This window comes from Pholcus phalangioides, unplaced genomic scaffold, assembly GCF_987345545.1.
Source record: "Pholcus phalangioides strain wild (caught in Gottingen) unplaced genomic scaffold, Ppha-v1.0 ptg000010l_1, whole genome shotgun sequence".
Taxonomy (NCBI): Eukaryota; Metazoa; Arthropoda; class Arachnida; order Araneae; family Pholcidae; genus Pholcus; species Pholcus phalangioides.
In genome coordinates, this window is record NW_028301603.1 from 11,020,300 (window position 1) to 11,032,596 (window position 12,297).

General features: G+C 35.5%; 1 protein-coding gene across 1 annotated transcript in view; it reads right to left on the reverse strand.

The window, feature by feature from the left end:
- Nucleotides 1–12,297, reverse strand: part of LOC149080912 (MAM and LDL-receptor class A domain-containing protein 1-like) — a 168,446-nt gene that overhangs the window by 75,000 nt on the left and 81,149 nt on the right. The window contains exons 44-51 of the mRNA XM_089237599.1: nucleotides 11,419–11,517; nucleotides 11,059–11,195; nucleotides 10,049–10,160; nucleotides 9,708–9,839; nucleotides 7,893–8,143; nucleotides 2,380–2,470; nucleotides 2,073–2,183; nucleotides 833–1,092 (exon numbers count right to left, since the gene is read on the reverse strand). Coding sequence (XP_089093725.1) covers nucleotides 833–1,092; nucleotides 2,073–2,183; nucleotides 2,380–2,470; nucleotides 7,893–8,143; nucleotides 9,708–9,839; nucleotides 10,049–10,160; nucleotides 11,059–11,195; nucleotides 11,419–11,517 — 1,193 coding nt within the window. The remainder of the gene's footprint in view (nucleotides 1–832; nucleotides 1,093–2,072; nucleotides 2,184–2,379; nucleotides 2,471–7,892; nucleotides 8,144–9,707; nucleotides 9,840–10,048; nucleotides 10,161–11,058; nucleotides 11,196–11,418; nucleotides 11,518–12,297) is intronic.

Here is a 12,297-nt window from a genome sequence, read left to right on the forward strand (position 1 = left end):
ATTGTGTAACTTGACCAATAACTTTATTAGTACATAGTAATTATATAGTACCGTATTTTTTTAGTTTTTATCAATCAAGTTTTTTGTCAGTTTTGGCGTGTTTTTCCTTTCTCACTCAAAAAAAAAACTCTGTTTCTAAAAACTCTCAAAATTTTTTCCGGTCCCATCAGTTTCAAGATAGAGAGGTTTGACTGTATTTTAATGCGAGCCCATCTCTCATTCAAAATAACCTCTCTATGAAAGACATGAAGCCAATAACATTTAAAATTTCTGCATTATATGTACAGACAATAATCTGCCAATTTGTTGTTTCTGAATCCAAAAAACCAGATGACAGCACTTCTCACACACACAACACACACGTTATGGATCCACATGATATGGATTAAAATCTGTGTCATAGCATGAATGTCACAAACACCTTTGTACTTAAAACTTACAAGGCTTCCGCATGAAAAGATTCAAGTCCAGCCAATTATAAAGACTTATTCCCCCATATTTTCAAGGGAAGTGATAAAATTTAGAAACATAGAAATTGTTTGCATGTGAAAGAATAAAGCATGAAAACAGCAATGCCTGTATTCCAGATTTAAGTAAGATGAAAACTGCACCTTGAATTAACCCACAACATAATGGACAAGCAGAAAAGCAAGAAAAATCCAACTATGATGACTAAATATAATAACTAGTTGTTGAAAATTAGTTTTGACAGGCTTTCTCTGATAAGTCTACGAATGCGTAAAATGATGTTCATATAATAATGTTCATCATTTGTTTTTTAACAGATCAAACTGGCTGACTAATTCTTAATTTTCCATTTTATATAACTTACAATATAAGGTCCAATATCCAGATCATCGATATTAGCCATAGCATTGTACCATTCCCCTGTTTTATTAGGTTGACCATAATCTGACCAGGTAGGTTGTATTTTTGATTCATCAGCAGATTCTTTTGATTTGATGACTGAAAGTTTCGTGCTACGATCACCTTCAATGAAGTACCAAAACTTCAAGCAGTGTCCATTTCTTGAGAAGTTGTATGTAGGGCTTACAAGCTTACCACTCTCTTCAGACAAAACAGCATATTTTCCTTAGTTTTTGAAAAAAAAACGAGATCATTATATCATCCACAGACACAAATAAGCTCAATCGTTTAATAAATAAGTGAAGAAATATGTTCATATCACAATATATCATACTGCTCATATAGTGTAAGCTGCATTTTATCTAGACAGGTATTTCAAACCATTAACCAACCACGAAAAATTGTTCTGATGTGTGTATAAATTTGGTAGAATAATGTGTTCTGACTGGACTTAATTTTGATTATGCATTCAGGGACGGAAAGCCAAAGAAAAAGTATCATTTTCAAAATAAGGCCTTAATCGTTATTCAAGATTTGCTTATACTCTTTTCTTCCAATTAATTCCCTGGAGGGTGGGAACAGATTCAAATTCACTTTTTACATTTACTTCTTTTTTGCTCTCGCAAATCCTAGTTGGCATTTATTTCGTAATTTCATGTAAACAAAAGTGGTTCATGATTTGTTTTTTTCATTCCAGATTTTCATTTCTCTATACCAACGGTTCTCAACTGGTGCTCTGTGGTGACTCGAAGAAAATTTTAAAAAACCCAATAAATTGGAAAAAAATAATTATAAATATTTTTGAATAATGAAAATAAATCAGTAACTTTGATGAATAAATAAAAAACAGGCCTATGGGGATCCGCCATAGAAATTATACACCAAAAAGGGCTCCGCCATAGAAATTATACACCAAAAAGGCAAGTCAAAAAAGGTTTAGAACTGCTGCTCTATACCCTTAAAGACTAGTATCCATAAAACAGTATAGATTCATGACATTATTTCATCTGAAAATTTCATATTTTTCAGAGGCATTTCCTACTCTTTTTTTCCCCTCTTCTTCTTATGCTTTTTTTTACGCGATGTTATTATAGTTAATAGTTTTGTGATGATAATGTTCAAATGAAGCACCCATAATTCACACAAATATTATGTGCAAGACACAGATTTCCAGCTATAAAGCATGATTTTAGACATATATTTACCACTCTGTGTGCCAGTAGAATGATCTGATGTTGGTTTTTTTCCTTTTCCCTCCTGAATAGTCCATCCATCTGCTCCCCATTCACAGAAGTCTGATTCAAAATCACATGCAACTGGAAAATTAACAAATATTTATTGAGCAAACTTTAATAATATTTGTCCTATGGTCAAGAAATAGCATACCATGATATGAAAAAAAAAATAATGAGCACTACCAAATGTCTTCATATGTGCTAAGTACGACAACCTGTAGCAGAGTACTATTTTATTATAGTTAACAAAGGAATTGGGAAATTGCATTTCACTAACCTGGTTGAGGGCATTCATCTTCATAAACCATTATATCATCAATAGCCAAGATTGGACGGTAAAATTTGCCTATCACACCTTCGATAATTATCTAAACAAAAAAAAAAAATTAGCTGAACTTCAATAGCATAAAATCCATTCTAAACAATAATACTGTATAAAATTTAATGATAATTCAATTTCCGACAAGCTACTACAAATAAACTTTATGATAAAGCATGAAATATATGAATGCATGTAATATGCATGGGCAGAGATACAAAAGCGGGGGCATGGGACATTGCCTCCTCCCAGCACAGCACCAAATATGTGTACAGGTGATCTTACATGTACCGGATGATTCAAAACTCAACGTACAAACTTTTAGGGGAGGTAGAAAACACAAAAACAAAACAGAATCACAGGAGTGGGACCAGAAACCCCAACCTGATCAGCTGGAGGATAAACGAAGATGCAGAAATGACAAGCCAGGGTAGAAAAACTTTTTATTTAGTGATACTTTACATAAGGACAGCATGTGTACACTTTGAGCACTTGTTGTGAAACTTAACGTGTACACATACTGTCCTCATGTAAAGCATTGCTAAATAGAGTTTTTTCCATCCACTATTAGCTTGTCATTTCTACATCTTTGTTTATCCTCCAGCTGATCAGGTTAGGGTTTCTGGTCATGCATTCTTATGTGATTCAGTTATGTTTTTGTGTTTTCTACCTCCTCTAAAAGTTCGTACATTTAGTTTTAAATCACCCTGTATGTATATGTGTTCACATCATCATCCTCCTCCTCGTGCTCCTCTTTCAGACCTTCAAGTCTATCTTCACCTGTGATAACATGACCTTTTTGATCTGAATATTTTTTTAAATTCTTATACCCATAATGCATGCTGGAATAGTCGAGCATCACATCATATAACATGCTTAAAAATGTTTATACTTTAAATACTTATGCATCAGAAGGAAATGAAGCAAAAAAAAAAAAAAGTTAACAGTGCCTTTGGGTAAGTTTTGTTCTTTGAAAAACTTCATTCATGTAAATACATCTACTTGTTTGACTACCAAATAAGTTGAAAATTCAACGTTACCCAGGGCTCCCACTCAAAAAATTTAAAAAAAAGTAAGACGAGGAAGGGTATCCCCCCCCCCCCTAGACACCATGTGGGTTTAAACCCCATATTACAAAAAAAACCTAAAATTCCTTTTTCTAATCTAAAAATTAAATTTTTTTTTTTCATAGTGCTATTTCTAGTATCCTATAAGAGTGACTCAAAGCAAAATGACAAAAATGACTTGACAACAAAAACAATTTTTTAGCCAAAACAGTGTACTAGCAACCACAGATAATTCCTTTCTGTCTCCCACAATATATACATTACATTCTTTTTGGAAGTCTTCCACGGTTCACAACACAACTCCATTCGGCAATATACATAGCAAATTATGAAAATATGTAAGTTTTTTAAGAATGACACTCTTTCAAGACCACTTCCAAAAGCAGAGTGCAAAATGTGTAAATTACAAGGTCTGATGTAAATAACTCAAGGTGAACCGGATGGTTTCATTTCGTTGTCCATCCTTTTTTTAAAGTGATTTGTTTATATTTTACTGTTCAATGCCAGCGTAATCGTTTTTGACAAATGAAGCACTTTCATTTCTAGCTGTTTGCTAAACATTGCAAATATTATTTATGCCTCCGCATGCCCTAAAAGACAGAAGACAATTGAATGGTATTGGATTGTATCAGATTCACAAAACCTAGAATAGGCCTATATACCCAACTGATTATTAAGCAAACTGTTGTTTCACCTATACACAAAATGTGGACTATAATTTTGAATGAAGAATGTAATGTTAGCTACTGTCTAAGACCACGAACAGTAAATACAAAAATTATTTTCTCCACCCAGACAGAAGTTTTTAATGACTAATCTACTTGTTGAACCCTCAAAAACAAAGAAATGAAAAACTAATGAACCAAATGGTCCACATACACCCCCCCCCCCCCACAAAATAACCATAAATACTGCATAATTTCCACTTTGCAGAATCATTAATTGCGATAAACAACATTTGTAATATTTGGAAATATATCGATGATTCCCTCCTTATAATTAAAATCAATTGCACAAAGTTTGTTGATAGGATTTGGTGGAAAAGTAGGACAAAAACTAGAAAGTAGGACCACCAAAGTTTACCAAAAAGTAGGTAAAGTAAGACAAGTGGGAGCCCTGAGTACTGTATTCATTAAAATAAATCTTTGACCAATAACAGTGCTTTCCGAAAACAACAAGTATCTCATGGATCGTGAAATGTATCTTTGAATTTGGATTTTAGATTTACTGTACAGAATTTATACAGTACAGAGCAATGGAAGTAAGGTGCTTTGCATCAGTCCGGGTTGTGAGCGGTTCTATCTATACAGTACAAATAGAGATTATTGGTGTCCGTGGATAAATATTGTTAGCTTCTATGCACGTCGGAGAAATATTTCACTCTTGAGTAGATGGAAGAAACATATATATATATATCATATATATATGCACACATATACATTCAAGCTCTTTCGCCTTTCTTTCAAGACTCTTTGCTAGTAACCCTATGAACGAGAATTGTTTTTTTTTCCTTTACCTCTGCACTATTGTTTTTTTCTTTTCTTTTCTTCCATGCTGCAGTTTGATGAGTGAAAAACTGTATGGTATGGTATATATATATAGAGAAGAGTGGGAAAAACTTTTTCCCCTATTTCCTCAAATGTGTTAACAATATTTCTTTAAGATACCACTTTCTTAGATTTACTACTGGTGCTTCAACTGCATATTGTGTAAATTTGTTATCAAAAGCCTGCAGGTAAAGGGGTAAAAAAAGTCCAAATGTACTAAATACCTCGCTGATAATGATGGAATACTTTTGAAGTATGTATTTCATTCATAAAACCAAAGCCCCCAAACTTCATGTAGTGAAGTTTTTGTGCCAGGTTGGCCATCATCTACCATAACAAAATTCAAAAAACACTGGGAATTCAAACTTCCAACAAAGTCAATAACACAGCAAACCCTAATTTTTTTTCTCAATAAAATAAACATGTATTTTCTAGATGATCAATCGAATTTTTAGTAATCTGAGGTGGTCTCAATCTCATTTAAATCAGATTGCCATGTCACTCTATGCAGTGTCTGTGTAAATTCTGCTGAGGAATGCGTACAAGATGCATGTATGGTTAAGTACTAGTTTAATTCAACAGTGAAATCATTCACAGCATAGCCATAAAACATCACAAGCTAGGAAAAAAAATCTTCATACTGGTAGTGTGGAGATTCACTTCTGTTTGGTCAGATGCTTATGCAAGGAAAAGATTCAAACTGCATATAGGAACTACTTAAAGCATATTGAAGACGGTCTTCAACAGGATCCTTCATTGTTTTGGCAATTCATAAAGTCCAAACGAAAACGTAGCATTATTCCAAGCACAATGCACTTTAATGGCTCTACTTCTTCAACTGGCCAAGAAACTGTTAATGCCTTCGTGGATTACTTTGAATCTGTGTTTACGAATAGAGATATTTCTTTACAGTCGATTTCACAAGGGCAGTTTTTGGCTGAAACTGACCTCTTCCCTCTCGCCCATATACAGTTTAGGGAAGCTGACGTCTTATGCACTATAAGGAAGCTCAAGTCATCCAGGGCCATCGGACCAGATGGTATTCCGGCTTACGTAGTCAAAGGTTATGGTGAATTACTGGCACGTCCGTTAACTTTATTATATTTAATAAATCATTGAGTATAGGTTGCTTCCCTTCGTCGGGGAAATTAGCAAGCATAGTTCCCATTCATAAAAAGGGTGACCCATCCAACGTAACTAACTACAGACCAGTTTTGATTCTAAGTTCGTTTGTCAAAATTCTAGAATCATTGATTTATGAAAAACTGTATAATCACTTCGCGCCTTCATTGAATCCCTTTCAACACGGTTTTGTTTGCAAACACTCAACTGTAACCAACCTTGTGAAATTCACCCATGATCTGTCGTCGGTTGCTCTTGACAACCGGGAACAAATAGACACCATATATGCAGATTTTGAAGAGGCTTCCGGTCGAGTAGATCATCATGTATTCTTACCGAAATTACGCTCGTAACTTTGTTTGTCAAATGAATCTATAGCTTGGTTCGCTTTCTATTTGAGTGACAGAGCAAACATCGTTAGGCTGCCATCAGGACATCTATCTATACCATATACAAGCACGTCTGGTGTTCCTCAGGGGTCAGTCAAATCTTGGTCTGTTACTTTTTCTCATCTTTGTAAATGACTTACCGTTGTATCTTCAAAATAGCCGCTGCCTCATGTTCACTGATGACCTAAAATTCCATCGATCAATTAAATCCATAGAAGACTTCTTGGTCCTTCAAAATGACATATTGCATCTGAATGATTGGTGCCGTGACAACAATCTCAGTCTGAATGTTTCAAAGTGCAGTGTCATTTCATTCACGCGAAAATTACATCCATTTCTTTACTATTACACCATAGATACAGCAGCTATAGAAAGAAAGAGCATGGTAATGGATTTAGGTGTAATTTTCAAGAGTGATTTGAATTTTAGTGTTCACGCTGAAAGTGTCTTGTCAAAGTTCAACAAGTCACTTGATTTTCTCGTAAGGTCGTCTGTGGGCCATTCACTTCAGTTCCAGCGATGGTACAAGTGTATTTCGCACATGTCTTACCCTCATTTGAGTATGGCTCAGTGATATGGGGACATATTCCTGTAGTGATGAGCGTACGTATTGAACGTGTACAGAAACAGTTTTTGAGGTCATTATTCTGGAAGACTTTTGGTGTGTAGTCCCAGAGGCACCTACTTCGGATCTTCTCTCTTCGGATTTTCAAGATGACAACTCTCGATAGCAGACGTACAAAGCAAGATCTATCATTCCTTCACGGCAGAATCGATGACTATTATCTGACGAGCCTAATTAATATCTCTGTGCCATCTCGCGAGCGACAGGTTCATAGTTCCCAAAATGTTTTTTATTTACCTCGTGCACTCATGAACATTTTAAATGCTTCACCAATTTTGCGAGCATGCATAAATTGTAATACGGGTGAATTCCCAGATATTTTTCACAAGGATTCCATGTTCTACTAGGTGCTATATGAATTTGTATATATTTTATTGTTTTCTCATCTATTTTTGGTTTTTCATTCTTTATTTTGGACGTTTTGTCTTCCTCATATTGAATTCTCAATGTGTGCTTCCGTTGTGCATATACAGTTTTGTATTATATGTTTGTTGATGATTTTATTTCTAATGTGTAGATTCGATGAGTTATTATTATTATTTGCTTTTCATTGCTTGTATTTTTCGTATTCTTATGTCAGTGTGTTTCCCATTTTTGTAATTGGGCTCAGCCTGTTGAGATGTGTAAATAAATAAATAAATAATTCTAAATGCACTGGAAGGGGGGTGGAGGAGAAAAATGTTGGATAACTGAATTGATCTGAAGATATTTTCAAACATACATTATAGTCGCTTTTGCTTCTGATGGTTCGTTCTGCTTTCCTCCATGAATTTCCCTGAGAATTAGTTTTTGACCATGCAGTGTAGTTCTCGCTGCTACTTTGCACCAGTAAATTCAAAGTTCCAACATCTTGACCAAACATATGATACCAGAATGTGAAACATCTCCCTTCGGTTGGAGGCTGCATTGCACTTATGAGGCTCGCTTTTCGTCCTTGAATTGCAAAGTTGGGGACAAGTGCCAAAAAATAGCCTAAAAGAAAAAACATGATGATTTTTAATATCAACAAGATCTTTTATGAAATGAACAAAAATTATTCTTAACTAGCTATAAAACCAGGCACTGCAGAGGTTTCTTTATTTTCTGTGAGCATTGAAGTAACAAATCATTGTAAAGGAATAAACATTGTCTTGTGTCATAAGCACATTCTTTGGGAACCACATGGCACCAAAAGTAAACATTCAAAAGTCATTGCTGAGGGCTAAAAACCATTACTGCCCAGCAGTGACAAACTTATGAAGTAGCCTATCATTTGATTCATATATATATATAAACTGAAGAGCCAAAAAAACTGGTACAGGCATGCGTATGGAAATAAAGAGATATGAAATCAATCAGAGTACGGCGCTGCGGTCGGCAACGCCTATATAACACAACAAGTGTCTGGCATAGTTGTTAGATCGGTTACTGCTGCTACAATGGCAGGTTATCGAGATTTAAGTGAGTTTGAACGTGGTGTTATAGTCGGCGCACGAGAGATGGGACATAGCATCTCCGAGGTAGCGATGAAATTTGGATTTTCATGTACGGCCATTTCACAAGTGTACCGTGAATATCGGGAATCCGGTAAAAAATGAAATCTACGACATTGCTGCGGCCGGAAAAAGATCATGCAAGAACGGGACGACTGACGAGAATCATTAAACGTGACAGACGTGCAACCCTTCCGCAAATTGCTGCAGATTTCAATGCTGAGCCATCAACAAGTGTCAGCGTGCGAACCATTCAACGAAACAAGGCCCATTCGTGTACCCTTGATGACTGCACGACACAAAGTTTTACGCCTCGCCTGGGCCAGACAACACCGACATTGGACTGCTGAGGACTGGAAACACGTTGCCTGGTCTGACGAGTCCCGGTTCCAATTGCTTTGAGCTGATGGACGTGTACGGGTATGGAGACAACCTCATGAATCCATGGACCCTACATGTCAACAGGGGACTGTTCAAGCTGGTGGAGGCTCTGTGATGGTATGGGGCGTGTGCAGTTGGCGTGATATGGGCCCCTATACGTCTAGATACGACTCTGACAGGTGACAGGTACGTAAGCATTCTGTCTGATCACCTGCACCCATTCATGTCCATTGTGTATTCCGACGGACTTGGACAATTTCAGTAGGACAATGCGACACCCCACACGTCCAGAATTGCTACAAAGTGGCTCCAGGAACACTCTTCTGACTTTAGACACTTCCGCTGGCCACCAAAATCTCCAGACATGAACATTATTGAACATATCTAGGATGCCTTGCAACGTGCTGTTCAGAAGAGATCTCCACCCCCTCTTACTCCTACGGATTTATGGAGAGCCCTGCAGGATTCATGGTTTCAATTACCTCCTGCACTACTTCAGACATTAGTCGAGTCCATGCCACGTGGTGTTGCGCCACTTCTGCGTGCTCGCAGGGCCCTACACAATATTAGGCAGGTGTCACCAGTTTTTTTTGGCTCTTCAGTGTATATATATATATATGCAAAAAATCATTCATTATGTTTCTAATCTTGGGATGCATATGGCATTGGTAAAATTTAATTACCACTTCTTCCTGTGTGATCTTGTTGTGGTCCGAAAAATGCTGGTGACTTTTTAAGGCGATTCCATGTCATGAAGTTATTCTTATTGTCAGGATGCCAACCACATTCATCTTCGTCAAACGTGCAGTTCAAAGCTAAAAAGTGAAGGATGAATTAGGGTAATTAATAAAAAAAATGCAATACATATTTGGTATTTTTTATGTATGATTCTTATATGCAGTCATATATTATTATATATTAAAGTTAAGATGGCTGAGTGCTTTAAAAGGCACTAGATTAGTTTTCATGAGTCATCACACAATAAACAAAATGCTTTGCATAGACATGGTGATTATCAACTCACTTTTATTGTACAATGATTCTAACCCACAGTTTACATATTTTATGTTGTCAACAGCAATGTCTTGGACAGTACCTCGATAGCGAACATAAGATATTCTGCCATGAAACTCAATCTAAAATTAGAATAATGAAGTTAAATTAATCATTACGTCAAAAACTATACCAAGAAATTTGATAACATTTAAATGAGAAAAAACATTTTTCTTAATTACAGTATTATTGTATTAAATTGATTGCAATATCATTATGATCATTTATATTCAAGTAAAAATCAAGTAAAGGTTAAGAATATCTTACACAATAAAAGAAAGAAAAATAAAACATGAATTTAAACTTGTCAACATTCAACACTTCAAGCTGCTAAACCTGAAAACTAATTATTATTTTCATTATTATTTTTACAAGTGAAAAATTAGTGAACGAATCACTGATCACTTTTGTGATATTATGGTCATTTTACACATGCAAGGGTTAATTAAACCGAAATCTACATTTTAAAGTTGATTCTAATCTCGACACTTATCGGGATCAAAACCAAAATTTGTAAAACCACGATTTTTGATGCTGATCATGTACTTCCAGATTATTTCAGAATTCCATGAGTCATAAGCAATTTACAGTTGCGATAATGAGTAATTAATGCCAAGGGGTTCTGTTAAGTGCTCATCTTCATTTTGGTAGTTAGAGTCAAAGCCTTTGTATTGAATACATTGGCAAAAAAATGGTAGAAGTGATAATGTAACAAAATTATTTTTCCTTGGACGACAAAAAAAAATTATGTTAATGTTTTAGAATAGGGATTTAAAACTTGCTAGGGAATTGCAGGTATATTCAACAGCATTTCAAAGTTCAAATCTTCTACACAGTTCATACAAGAGCTGTGTTAACAAAACACGAAAGAAATCTTTCACAAAAGCAAAGTTTTACACCATGATGCAAATTTATTATCTGTTTATAATTTGCCTACAAAAATTCGCAGAATATGAAAATGGATTGAAATAAAGTTCATACCACTTTCCCAGCGGGGAAATTTCCAATTGCTACAGAGGCAAATTGCCACTCTTTTCCTGTTGGAGATGATATTCCAAATTTTAATGTTCTGTCATAAGATCCGCCACCTATTTTGTTGATATGCACTTGAAGATAACCTAAAATGAATCAATAGTTAGTATGTTGCAAATGTAAATCAGTTTTATGAAACATACTAAACACTATGAAACAACTAGTACTGAAAAAAAACCAGTCAAGATAGTCAAAATTTGAAAAATTGATATTAAAACAAAACAACCAAACACAATTGAAACGAAACAACAACAACACAAAATCAAACATATATAAATATTACAAAAAGTAATCCCATATAACACTTACCGTATCTGATGTTGAAATGGTAGTAGAATTCAAGTTTGCATGATGCAGCCATTTCTCCTAGTACGGGTGTCCTCATCACAGCTGGGTAGTAAATATAACCTGAACAGAAAGGTTTCTCATTAAATATTAGCAACTCAATGACTAAAAATAATCAGGAAATGACTGTATGATTAATGATTATATCCTTAATAATCCATAAGTTAGGGTTTTCAAATTTTTCAAAGTGTATACCACAGAGGTATCACAGTGAGATGCCAATATTGATATGGGCCTATAAGTGCTATGAAATGGTTATTTTTGATACTATTCTGCCAGCTGTGGATAAATGATGACCACGGCAACTTAACCATACATATACCTCATATACATTTGTCTGCAGAATTATCGGCACAAGCAGGTGTTGTATGTATACAAGGTATCCTATAAGTGCTAGCACATCCTTTATTTCATCAACCGTCCATCATAGAGGTATATAATTCCAATCTTTAAAAAATGCTCAACAGGCGTTCACAAATTTACCAGTACCAGTTCTGAGAGTGAAAATATGTTATTGTTAGGAACCATCGAGTCATTTTCGACTCCTGGCAACTCTATAGATCATGGCTCTCCAAGCTGGTCTGTCATTCACAGCATGTCTCAGTTGTGCTAGCTTCATTCTAGTGCTTTGCAACACCTCTTCTATCCATCGGGAGCTCGGTCTGCCTCTCCCTCTAGTTCCCTCCATTCTTCCAAGCATTATAATTTTTTCTAGTGAGCCTTCTGTGAGCATTACATGGCCAAAGTAAGAGAGTTTCTGTTTAATGACTGTTGCTTCTAAAGAATGGTCAACCTTGACTTCTTCGATAACCGATTTGTTAGTCGTTTTAGCTGTCCATGGAA